General features: G+C 34.6%; 1 protein-coding gene across 2 annotated transcripts in view; it reads right to left on the reverse strand.

Moving 5' to 3' along the window:
• The window catches only part of LEMD3 (LEM domain containing 3), a 66,732-nt gene continuing 53,641 nt past the window's right edge, over positions 1–13,091 (reverse strand). For both annotated transcript variants that reach the window (XM_057556876.1, XM_057556875.1), the window contains exons 7-13: positions 12,604–12,705; positions 12,393–12,495; positions 11,538–11,716; positions 5,292–5,373; positions 2,606–2,711; positions 2,421–2,499; positions 1–2,200 (exon numbers count right to left, since the gene is read on the reverse strand). In XM_057556876.1, coding sequence (XP_057412859.1) covers positions 2,037–2,200; positions 2,421–2,499; positions 2,606–2,711; positions 5,292–5,373; positions 11,538–11,716; positions 12,393–12,495; positions 12,604–12,705 — 815 coding nt within the window. In that variant the 3' untranslated portion in view covers positions 1–2,036. The remainder of the gene's footprint in view (positions 2,201–2,420; positions 2,500–2,605; positions 2,712–5,291; positions 5,374–11,537; positions 11,717–12,392; positions 12,496–12,603; positions 12,706–13,091) is intronic.

Here is a 13,091-nt window from a genome sequence, read left to right on the forward strand (position 1 = left end):
AAGCCTAATAAATTTTTAATTAGAATTTTTTCCTTTTTTTAAACAGGACAAGTAACAGATTACATCAAAATTCAGAACTTCTCAAATATCTAGTTATTATACACATTCCCATCTGTCTTGCAGGGAGGGATCCTGGTCGGCTTAACAGTTTCAGGTAAAATAAGCTGCATAAAAGTATATATTACAATAATAAATGTACAACGTTTACATGGAATATGTTTTAGAAGCAAGAAAAAGATGCATCTGCATCAAAAGGCGACCTCTTAAAATGCCACAACTCTTTTTTACATTCACTCTTGTAACAGGTCACAAGATGGAGTCACTAAGCACAGATAAATCACTGTGATGCACATAAAATATAGAAAGATTGGTTATTTTATATATTATATATATATTTATATTTTCACACTTTAGCATCTGAGACATAAACTGAGAATTTAAAATTTATTCTCTTCAGATAACAAATCATTTTTTATTCTTCATAAACATGGTGCCCACAAAAGCACATAGGTAAGGCACAATAGGGTTTTCTGTTACAGAACAGTGTGCATCATGTTTACTTAACCAGAAAACGTGCATTAACTGTGCAAGTTCATGCTGCAAACCCAACACATATACAATTAAAAAAAAAAAAAAAAGAAAGAAAACTGAGCTTTAAACAAAATCAAAATTGGTACAATTCCAGCTGTTTCACATATTCATTTGGACTGACAACGACATATCAACAGGTTATTTTTAAAAAGCCAATTGTTACATTACAAGTAAACTTTGCTCCATAACTATTTTAATCTGAAATCATAAACAGTAATAAGGTAACTTCACTGAAACAAAGTAAATACTGAGGCACAAAGCAACCATCACTCCTGCATTTACTGTACTGCAAACTTTCATGACCCAAAATTGCAAATATAATTTCTCAAATACACATTTTGCTGCAACAATGTGCCCTGCTTTAAACTTGACATACAACAGGGAAGCTAACATCTCATTAAATTATAAATAGATTGGGAAAATGACTTAATCCCAATGGTACTATGTCATAGCCCTAGTATTTATAATAAATACAGCTTTTCACAAAATACTTTTCCAATATCTGCCAATTGCTTTTTTATTGCTCACATAAATTTGAATCCATTACAACTGGTATCGGAACTTTCACACAATATCATACTCAGACATTTTTATATAAAACCTATAAAAGATATTTTAAACTTTTATCTAATACTTCCAGGTGTTTGGCTGTTTGATCTATATGATAGTACAGCCATATGTATATATGTGTGTGTATATATACACATATACACATACATATATATATATATATACATACACACATATATACACATACATATATATACACATTAGATTATGAATAAAATAGGAAGCTTATTTTACTGCTTTAATGCAGACATCCTCACAAAACAAGACTACTTTCGCCATCACCAGCATTTATACATATATACAAAAGCCAGTTTAAGTACATGTACATCCACTTATACTTATATGTAACCACTAAACCCAAATTGATTTTCCCATATTCCAGCTATAGCAAATGAATCTCTTACAAGCAATAGAAACCTAAGATTAAATTGGGAAATTAACAGTTTTACCACATTAGCCTGTAAGGAACTATGTAGGTGACTGTATACAAAAATTCACAACATTAGTTTACAGGAAATTATGGAAATACAAGAAGTCTTTTCACCATGCTTTTGTGTGGTTATCCAAACACTTCTTGGTGCAAAAATAACAACCACCACATCTGAAAATGCTTAATAAGGTCAATGTTCCTCATGCAAAACTTTAAGTGCATTGGTTTAACTGAGCTCCAAAAACTGAATGAAACAATTATTCTATCTACTCAGCATTGCTGCTTCACTGCTAAGTCCCTTTGGAACCTTAAGATTTCTGGAACGTTCAAACAGATCTGTACTCAATAAAAATATTACATACAAAAAGCATTTAAAAAGGGAGACGAAGCCAAACAGGAATTTTCCTGTTGTAAAGAACAGTCCTAGGAGTGGAAGAAAGTCTTTTCAGGAACCTCCTTGAGAATTGGCTAGGCCAGTCCGAAGACGAAGATGAGACATAGAGTTCATATGTTTATTTGATGGCTTCAAGGGAGTGTTGCAAGTAAGAGCTTGGGGAAAGCGATGGTGATATCTATCTAGTCGTAAATATTTTACTGTAACCAATTTCCCTGTTGTAAGATAAAAATAATATTTTAGATCTGTATGAATGTGCTTAATAGAAAACAAACTGTGGTAAAAGATATATGAACACAAAACACAAATAAAATAATCTAAAATTATTACTCTAAAAATGCTAACCTAAGATTCTTTAATTTAAAATCTGGTATAGTTTTAACAGTAAACCATAATTTATCTTTTCAAAATGTTTGTCATACTCAAATTTCTTACCATCAAACCAAGAGCCATGCAATGCCTTAAAAGCTTTCCCAGCATATTCTGGAGACAGACATTTAACATATACACAACCCTGTGGTATTTTTTAAAAAAATAAAAAGGGAAGAAAGAAAATAAATAGTCTTAGTTTAGTAGCAACAAATCCAAAACGTAGAATTCAATAGTAAAAGTTACTTTACCTCACGTGAATTTTTGTCTACTGCAATGTGAACAATGCCATCATTATCACTGCATTTTTCTAAAATTGCTTCTTGAATTGCCAAATGCCACTGATCCCCTATTTCCCTAAAAAATTAATGAAAACAAAAATCAACAGCCATCATCAAAAAGTCTACAAGTAATAAATGCTGAAGAGGGTGTGGAGGAAAAGGAACTCTCCTACACTGTTGGTGAGAATGTAAATTGGTACAGTCACTATAGAGAACAGTATGGAGGTTCCCTGAAAACTAAAAATAGAGTTACCATGTAAACCTGCAATCCCATTCCTGGGCATATATCTGGAGAAAACCATAATTCAAAAAGATACATGCACCCCAATATTCATCCAATATTCATAGCAGCACTATTAATAGCCAAGACATGGAAGTAACCTAAATGTCCATCGACAGATGAATGGATAAAGATGTTGTATATATACATAAATGGAATATTACTCAGCCACAAAAAAGAACGAAATAATGCCATTGGCAGCAACATGGATGGACTTAGAGATTATCATACTAAGTGAAGTAAACCAAACAGAGAAAGACAAATATCATATGATATTGCTTATATGTGGAATCTAAAAAAATGATACAAATGAACTTATTTACAAACAGAAAGAGACCCACAGACAAAGAAAACAGTTATGGTTACCAAAGGGGAAAAGGGGGGAGGGATAAATTAGGATTTGGGGATTAATTTACACACACTATATACACTATATACTTATACACAGTATTTTATATATATAATGTATACATAAAATAAATATAAAATAGATGTAAAATAGATAAACAACAAGGATCTATCGCATAGCACAGGGAACTACACTCAATATTTTGTAATGACCTATAAGGGAAAAGAATCTGAAAAGGAATATATATATACATATATATACACACACATATATATGTATAACTGGATCACAGTGCTGTATACCTGAAATTAACATGATATTGTAAATCAACTATACTTCAATAAAAAGAAATATTTTTAAAGAATGAGCAAAAAAAAAAACCCAAAAACACAAAAGATCTGTTGTACAACATAAAACTTTTACTTTTCAATCATACCTCAATACAGCTGGGGGAAAAAAGAAAAAAAAATCAACAGCTATATTCCTACTCAGAAGAAGTCTTTTGTTTCTTACAATATATATACCCAACTAGAATGGGGATAGTTTAAAAACCATATATTGTTAAAATTAACAGTACATTAATGCTTGTTACTAACAGTAGGTAGATTAAAAAATAATTAGCATTCAGAAGTCCCAGCCCTGCTCTCACTTTCCAGTCTAAGAATGCACACGCTGAGGCACTGAAGGATCAGCCTACTACAGCAGAATAAATGTGCTGTCATTTTTATGTTTAAAATCCTACGTACTTAAAGTCATTTCTCTTTTCTATCTAGGCAAATGTTAATGAGCACTTTAATGAGTTACAGTAAACTTGTAAAGTATTATTTTTTAATGACGTTTTCAAATCCTAAACTTAAGGAAAATTCTTAGTATATAGTGTATTCTGAGCTTCTTTTTTTCCAAAATAATAGAAGCGTGAATATAGGACACACATTTTGTACAAATAAGTCACCTTACTATTATGAAAGAGTTCCCGCTACAGTAACGCACATTTGTTTTTCTTGTGAGATATAGATGGTGGGTCCAAGGAAAAGGCTGTTACACTTCAAATTGTAAATCTTTATCTCAGGTAATAAAATACTGGACTGGCATAGACTTCCTAATCCCTAAGGTATGAGGTAAGATTCCAAATAGAGGGATCACCACACCGTTAATTGTTTCTACCTCTGCAAAATGGAGGGGATGCGTGCGTGCATGCGTGCGTGTGTGTGTGTGTGTGTGTGTGTATGTGTATACTGACAGTGCTTTGTCGCATTTACAATTTTGCTGTCACTTATTTGGAATCTTACCATATCAACTATTTCTTGAAATAAATGAGCTATCAGATGGGACTTACGGGTATTTTAAATGTAACACAATTTCTACTGTCAGCTTTTTTTAAAAAACAGAATTTGACTTGTCTTATCATTGGACAGATAAGTAGTCACCTCTAGGAAGCAAGTTCTAAAGATTATTACAGCTTATATGTGAAATATTATGGATTCTAAGGCAATAACTTTTGACTGTGCTATTTTCTGGATGCATGTGTTGTTGTAATTACATAGACAGAAAAGTTTCTCAAACAATAAACGGACAAGTCTTGTAGAGGGGAAGGTATGTACATTTTTGTAGAAAACTTTTTACGAGTAGGATTTGGAAATTTTAAAAGAGCAGATATTTCCATCTATATTGCCTACTGAGGCAAAGAACGGTGGCAGACATGACTTATACATCTAATAAAGGGTACTGTTGTTTGTCATCATATCTGTCATTAATTTGACTCAAGCATTTATCTGCTATGGGGATTCCCAGTGAATGCAAAGATTTATAAAAGTTTTACAAATCATTATACATCTGTGTCTTTTGGTGAAACCTTTGCTTGAAATTTAACAAAAAAGAAGAAATGAGAAAAGCAGAACATTTCGGTAGTTAGAGATTCAGAAGTAAAAGATTTTTCAATTATAGACATAGCATTATAAGAGTATCATGCATTTTTCAGCCAAATATTCCAAATAAAAATTACATGTACCTTTCGTCATAATACTTACATAACTGGATCAAACATATTTCGAATCTTTAGACATGGCGTCAAACTATTTGGTGGTGAATTTCTTCTATCTAAATGAAATGCTATAAAAAACAAATTAGTTTTACTATTTTCCATTGTTCCATTTTGTTGAAAAGTATTCAGCCATTCAGTTTATTCAAAAAGTATTCACTGCGTACTTTTATTATGAGCCAGACCCCTGGATCAAGGTGAATAAGACAGACACAGTCATTGTTCTCACAGACTTTAGTTTAGCGGGGGAGACAGATGAAAAACAGTGTCACCCAAGAAATCATAATTGTGGTAAATCCTAACAAAGAAGAGTACAGAAAGCTCTCAGTGTAAGTTAAGCTAATCTGTGAATATCAGGTAACACTTCAAGGAGAAAGTATAATTTATGCTGGGACCTAAAGAATAAATACAATATAAATAGGCAGAGTAAAGAGAGGTGTAAAGGACATCTCAAGCAAAGGTGACAGCTTGTACAAAGCCCAAGGCAAGAAGGAATTTGGTATATTCGAGTAACTAAAAGATAGTCACTGTGACTAGAGTGGGGACAATAGAAAGATAAACCTGAAGAAGGGGATGTTGGATTATGGAGGACCATGTAGGCCACATTAAAGCACTTAGACATTACCATAAAAGCGATGGGAAGCCACTCAAATGTTTTAAGGAGAGGAATAGTATGATGAGACCTCTTAAAATTATAAAATTTTTAAATAGAGTGTTATGTGGAGAATCAATTAGACGGAAGCAAAAGTGAATGCAAGGACACCAGTTAGGAGGTTATTATAGTTGTCAAAGAGGGAGATGATAGTAATGTGGATAAGACAGGCCAGCAATGCAGATGGAAATAACTGGACAGAATCAGGACATATTATAGAATAGATTTGACATGACTTGTTTAAAGACTGCACATGTAGGGGCTAAGGGAGAGATTAAGGATGACTCCCAGGTTTATGACAGAACCAACTGAGGAGGGGTAGGTATCATTAATTAGACAGGAACACCGGAGGAAAGGTCAGTTTGGAGAGAGACGACATTAGGTTCATGCACATGTTGAATTTCCAGTGCTTCTTAGAAAAGAAGACAAGTATACAGCTGGGTATAAAAATCTGAAAACAAGAACAGAAGACTTAGTGCAAGATATAAATTTGAAAGTTATCAATATATATATAAAATGAAGTTGCAGCATAAGATCATCTGGGAAGACAGGGAGAATGATGAAAGATGGCCTGGAAAAACCCCAATACCTAGAGGACCAGGAAAATCTAGAAAAGAAGATTTAAGAAAGGGTAAGAGGTAGGATGAATACCAGAAGAAAGCGGCAACCACAAAGCCAAAACGAGAAATTTCCAAGGCAGGCTCAATTGTTAATACTGTTCAGTAAAATAAGGACAGGAAAGAAAAATGCCCACTGACTTTAGCAATATTGAAATCTGAGAGCTGTTTCCTTGAAATGATGGGGATGGAAAACAGGTTGGAGTCAGCTGAAGAATAAATGGGAGGTGAAAAAGTAAAGACAGTGAGTAAATTGTTTAATGCTATCTGGCTATAAATAGGTAGACAGCTATAGGACAATGTATAGTGCACCAGTGTGTTTTAAAGATGAGACTACAGTATGTTTAAGTGCTGATGAAAAGATCCAGGAGAGGCAGGGATTTAAAACACAGTAAGGGAAGACACTTGAGAAGACCAGAGGGAATGGGATCCAGAGGGATCCTCTGAAGAGAAGGGCTCGGATCTTTGTTAAGTGAGACAGCTCCTCAATTGCAAGAGGAGGTGAGGATGAGTGTAGATTTTGGTAATTCTATGGATTTGGTGGTGGAAATTTGAGGCAGGTACAATCTGATTGCTTCTATTTGAGTCATCGGCTGAGAATTAGAAGACAGGAAGAAGGGCAAAAGGTTTGAAAAGAGGGGAAGAAATCTAAAATTGTTATTGAGTAGAGTAAGTAAGTGAAGTGACTAGTAAAAAATGGTAAGAATAAGAAAGGCAGGTAGTACTGAAGACCTAATTGAGGTTGATTAGTTATAAAGGTACTAGTATGCCAAGTTTCATGATTTTCTCCTGCTATGCTCAGCCATTTGCACATAGACAGGCACAGATAAACAGTTTCATCCTTGGTTGGAATATACCAGGGTAAGATGAAGGACAAGTGATGACTTAAGGGTACTAGCAAGAGTGATTGAAAAGATGGATCATGAACACTAAGATGCACAGGAAAAGAAGTAAAGATAGGAGAAATGCTGAAGAACTGGAGAAAGTAGGTGCATTGAAGAATCAGATTCTGGAGTTCCCAAATACATAAAGCAGGAAAGTTGAAAGGATGAGTTTATGATAAGGACCAGAGCATATCAATTAAAGATTTCAGAACTGTCAGTGATAAGAAACATCTGGAGCATAAACGTCCGAACAGTGCCTGATATGGGGTGGAGGAATGGTCACTAGACATGAAAAATCTTTGCCAAATCTCAGATCAAGAAGGTTTGTGAACATCTAGTACCTTCCGAACTTCTCTACCAGTGTACAGATTCTGTTCTTAGATGACCTTTTAGCTGCAGACAATCTGACTTCCTTGAAATTCCAATAATGGCCTGGGCCAGCAGGGCATGAACCAGAGAAAACAGAAGCATTCATACCACCTTATCCTAGCCTAGACCCAAGTTTCCACAAAATAACAGACCTGGGAGAAATTATCCTTGGCCAACTCTAGTCAGAAAGTAGTCCAAAAGATCAAATTGATTTTTAAGATATAAGCTTTATCTCCCTAACTAAACCCTAATTACCATGGCCATGTAGAGATACAGTAGTTATTGAATGATACATTTCAAATACCTCAGGAACTACCTTTGGGTCCTTCAAATGAATGTTGTTTATACCAAACATTACATTTGTCAGAAGCATAAATAATTCTCTGGCTCCCCAGCAAACTGGTACTTTAAAATAACTTTAGGGACTTCCCTGGTGGCGCACTGGTTAAGAATCTGCCTGCCAGTGCAGGGGACACGGGTTCGAGCCCTGATCCGGGAAGATCCCACATGCCACGGAGCAACTAAGCCCGTGCGCCACAACTACTGAGCCTGCGCTCTAGAGCTCGCGAGCCAGAACTACTGAATCTGTATGCCACAACTACTAAAGCTGCACGCCTAAAGCCTGTGCTCCGCGGCAAGAGAAGCCACCACGGTGAGAAGCCCGCGCACCGCAACAAGGAGTAGCCCCCCACTCGCCACAACTAGAGAAAGCCCGCGCACAGCAACGAAGACCCAACGCAGCCAAAAATAAAATTAAAATTTTTAAAAATAAAAATAAATTAATTAAATAAAATACCTTTAGAGATACTAATGTTATATTATCACTGAATTTATATTTAACTACTTTTTAGAAATTGAACTAAAAATTCAATAAAGCTGATTATTTAACAGTTACTTGGGAAAAGTATCATTAAATGACAACAGCTTGTAGTGGTAGTGAACTCAAAAGACTACTGTAATTACCAACCCTCCAGATATGTACCATTTATTTATTTGGCCATGCCGTGCGGCTATGGGATCTCAGTTCCCTGACCACGGATTGAAATCCAGTGAAAGCTCGGAATCCTAACCACTAGGCCACCAGGGAACTCCCCAGACATGTAACCTTTTAAACCACTGCATTTATGAGGGGAGAAACATTAAGCTTGTTAGTAAGTTAAACTATCTGTTCACATAAAAAACCATCAGAACCCTCTAGTATATGCCCATTTTTATACAGTACAACATTTGTGCTCAGATATATTTAAATGAAAGCAAAACTTATTTTATGTATTAATCATTTTAAAAAGCTAGGTCAGAGGCATTTAGTTACATTTAAATAGAATATATATTTAATAGCATAAAAATGTAAGTAATATTAAAACTAAATTCTCTCTGTATTAGAGCTATATGTTCTTAAATGAGGCAAAAAGATGTATAACTATCATTAAGAAAATTCCAACAACTTCTCATTATCAGCTTTTTGTAACAATTCTTCTTATGATGAAATTCTTAAAAGAGCTCAAGTCTTTCTTGCTATAAATCTAAAGATTTCCATTTTATCACCACAACCATCCAAAAATTGAATTGGTATACTTCAAGTGAATAGTTACCAAGTGTTCTATCTCAGGATTTGCTGCCTTCAGGCTAAAATTATCTCAGCCATTACACCTTTTTTTCTATTTGCTAAGTAGCAGGTGTCTTACTTTACTCTCAATTCCTTTCTAGGTCCAGGAACCCCTAATCACTGTAACTGTTTATCAAAGACCGTCAAGAAAAGAGAGATTAAATTTACAATTCTTTACATGGCCCATTTAGAAATATGCAAATTAAGGTAGCTCAGTACTTGGCATATAGTTTCCAAACATTTAATACACTGAAACCTGGATAAAACACTTAATACGTAAAAAGTAGCTGGAGGGCTTCCCTGGTGGCGCAGTGGTTGAGAATCCGCCTGCCAATGCAGGGGACACGGGTTTGAGCCCTGATCCGGGAAGATCCCACATGCCATGGAGCAACTAAGCTCGTGCACCACAACTACTGGGCCTGCTCTCTAGAGCCCGTGAGCCACAACTACTGAGCCTGCGTGCTACAACTACTGAAACCTGCACACCTAGAGCCCATGCTCTGCAACAAGAGAAGCCACTGCAATGATAAGCCCGTGCACCACAACGAAGAGTAGTCCCCGCTTGACACAACTAGAGAAAGCCCACACGCAGCAACGAAGACCCAATGCAGCCGAAAATAAATGAATGAATGAATTAATTAATTAATTAAAAAATAAAACTATAAAACTTCTAAAAAATATATTTAAAAAAGTAGCTGGAGATTTAAAAAATATTGTATTAATTCAGGTTGAGTTTTAACTACTACTATAACTTACCTAAAGTTGTATTTTATCATTTTTGCACAGTCTTTTCCTAGCTAAAGATAATGATAAAGTGAAAATAATAGTCTGAGGTTTTAAATCCTAGAGATTATAAAGTGTCCAACTTAACACACTTAAATAAATCATACCACTACTAATTTTTAAGAACAACATGGATTATCTAGTTGAAAATTGCCTTTGGATTCATCTTGAAAATCTCACTTATTTTAAATATCTTATTTTAAAATAAGACAACTATAATGATAAAAAAAATTCATATGAACAAATACAATGGCCTAGAACTTCAGATGCATACATGAGCACCAACTGTTAGCTCTATGATGAAATTAGGCTGAGACTCCACATGCATCATTATAAGGCACTAAGGTAATCAGATCTGACTGACAGCCTATGGTTTCATAGGACCCTTCTGCATGTACCCTAAAGCACATAGTTTATGGTTTAGTGTCATTTTGGCAACATAAAAACTTTATTTTTATGCCACGATTATAGAACCTATTACTCAAGCTCTTTGAAAGTGAAAATCAATTACAGAAAATCAGGAAGAGATTGGATTTTATTTTATTTCAATTTCAAAACAATTAACCTACCTTTCCCATGTAGTCTATGTTTAGCAAGCATTGATAAATATGCTTTTTATCCAACAAGATTAAAAGAAACTCAACTCATTCCTAGTTCTGAAATACAAATTAAACTAGCCATGAGATTTCTTTTTGTAAATAACCATTAAGATACAAAAAATTCAAATGAGGTAACAGTTATCACTTTGGGTACATAAGGCCAAACCCTTTGGGTACAAACACCAAACCCTCTTATAAACTTATAAATACCTGTTTTTGCAACTATGCAAGCATTAAGAAAAATATGGAACGATACCCACAAAAGCTACTTGGCATGGGATATGCAGGTAGAAGACTCTTAATGAAAAAGAGAAAGGCAAGCAAAAATTGAAAAAAGAGCAGTTAAAAGTTATGATTCCACTTACACATGTTTTAAATGCAGAACAAATTACATGTGTCTTATTTGCACAAAAAATCAGGGAAAAAGAATGCAGTTAGATCTTTAATATACTAAGTTGCTTTGGTAAGCGAAAGAGGAAAAAAAAATCAAAGTAATGTATCTAGAATTCTATCACAGTGAAGACAAACTATGTTGTTTATATTAGCAAGGAGAAAAGTGGGAGGACGTGTAAGAAGCTAACACTGATTCCTTCTATGGGATGGAACTGGAAGGGAGCTCTGCCTTCATACGTCTTTCAGTTGTACTATTTTACTTTAAACACGTAAGACTTTTTTATATTTGAAAAAATTACATTTATATTTTTTTGTTGTCTAAAAATACATACCTTGACCTTGCCACACTTTAGAAGGTATTACTAATATTTTGTCACAGGATGCAGAAGGCTGGATCCACCGCCAAACTAGAAAATCTGCACCACCTATTCTTCGTGTTTCCGTGCGAACTCTAGACTCATTAGCAGCAAGGAAGTCAACAGCTCTATCCCAGACTTTCCTCATTTTTCTCCTATCATTTGAAGGAAAATGACAACTTTACTATCATCTTGGCTTGTCATCTTTTTCAAATATTAGTCATTGAAGGTAGTGGTTACTCTTAACGCGGGCTGTTCTTATCACTGCTTATGGAGGAGTTTTTTCCAAAAAGATTTAGATGACTGAACCTCACCTCAGATTGACTATATTTGGAACAATGCACTGGTATCCCCCCCACCCCCCCAACCCCCCCGCACAAAAGCTCCACTGGTGATTCTGATGTGTTGCTAGGGTAAGAATGTTGCTTTAGAATGTGACATCATCTTTTATTTTCAAGATGTTATTGCTTAATTCTTTTATTTAAAAAGCTTCATTAACAACAAAAGGAAGTATTCTAAAACATTATTAATAAAACATCTCTGGCTATTCTCTGTCTCTGTTTCCTTATCAAGATAGAATTAAAGGAAATAAGGTAGAGACTGACAACAAAGAATCAAAAGTGTATATTTTGAAATCCAGTTGTCTATTATGCCACTCAAAATCAGGAAGATAATAGATGAAAATTTAGAAAAGAGTTTAAAGTACGAAAATAAAGCCTGTACAATAAAACAGGTCTAGCTGAGAAGGGTCACAACTCTCAGTGTAATTTTCATGACTGCAGAAGATACCAACATTCTGATTTACTTCAACTCATAATGTGTTGAACACACCTGTCGTGAGGCTGTATTAAGGAATTTCGCACATGGGGAATAGGCATGTATGGCTGTAAATCTTTATTTTCCTGGCAAGCTTCATTATGACTTCGTAAAACATCTGAAAGTAAATCAAACAAATTTACAAATGAAGCAATCACTGGACATCATGTCATTTATCACATAATGACTATCCTAGAAGTAGTTTAGATTTTTACAAATACTATACCTATAATCTTTACCACCATATCATACATCTGCCTTGTTTCTTCTTCCTCTTTTGTCCAGCGATATTTCATGTAACGCAGAACAACGCAAACCATCACTACACCTGCAATATTTATATATTGTGTTTTTAAAACAGTGGTCAATGGCATTCAATAATATTCACTGCAACTTGAAGTTATTTTGTCAGTTGTTAAATGTGGTATTAACAAAACAAAGCAAAAAAAAGCCATTTTGACAGTTTCTACAGTGACTATTTTAACTGCCATAATGGGATAATGGAATAAGCCTTCAAGACAGTGGTCTGAATTACCTACATGATCAAATTACACAGAAAAATTTAATATTAAACATTTCCCAGAGTGTCACTTAATATCTCCAGAAAAACCATTTCTTCATGACGCTGACAACTGAACATTTAAATTCTATTATTTTTTTTGAAAACAAAGTAACGTAACTATGTTTCACAAACTTTTTTCTTTCAGCACTAAG

This window comes from Balaenoptera acutorostrata, chromosome 11 (genome assembly GCF_949987535.1).
Source record: "Balaenoptera acutorostrata chromosome 11, mBalAcu1.1, whole genome shotgun sequence".
Classification (NCBI taxonomy): domain Eukaryota; kingdom Metazoa; phylum Chordata; class Mammalia; order Artiodactyla; family Balaenopteridae; genus Balaenoptera; species Balaenoptera acutorostrata.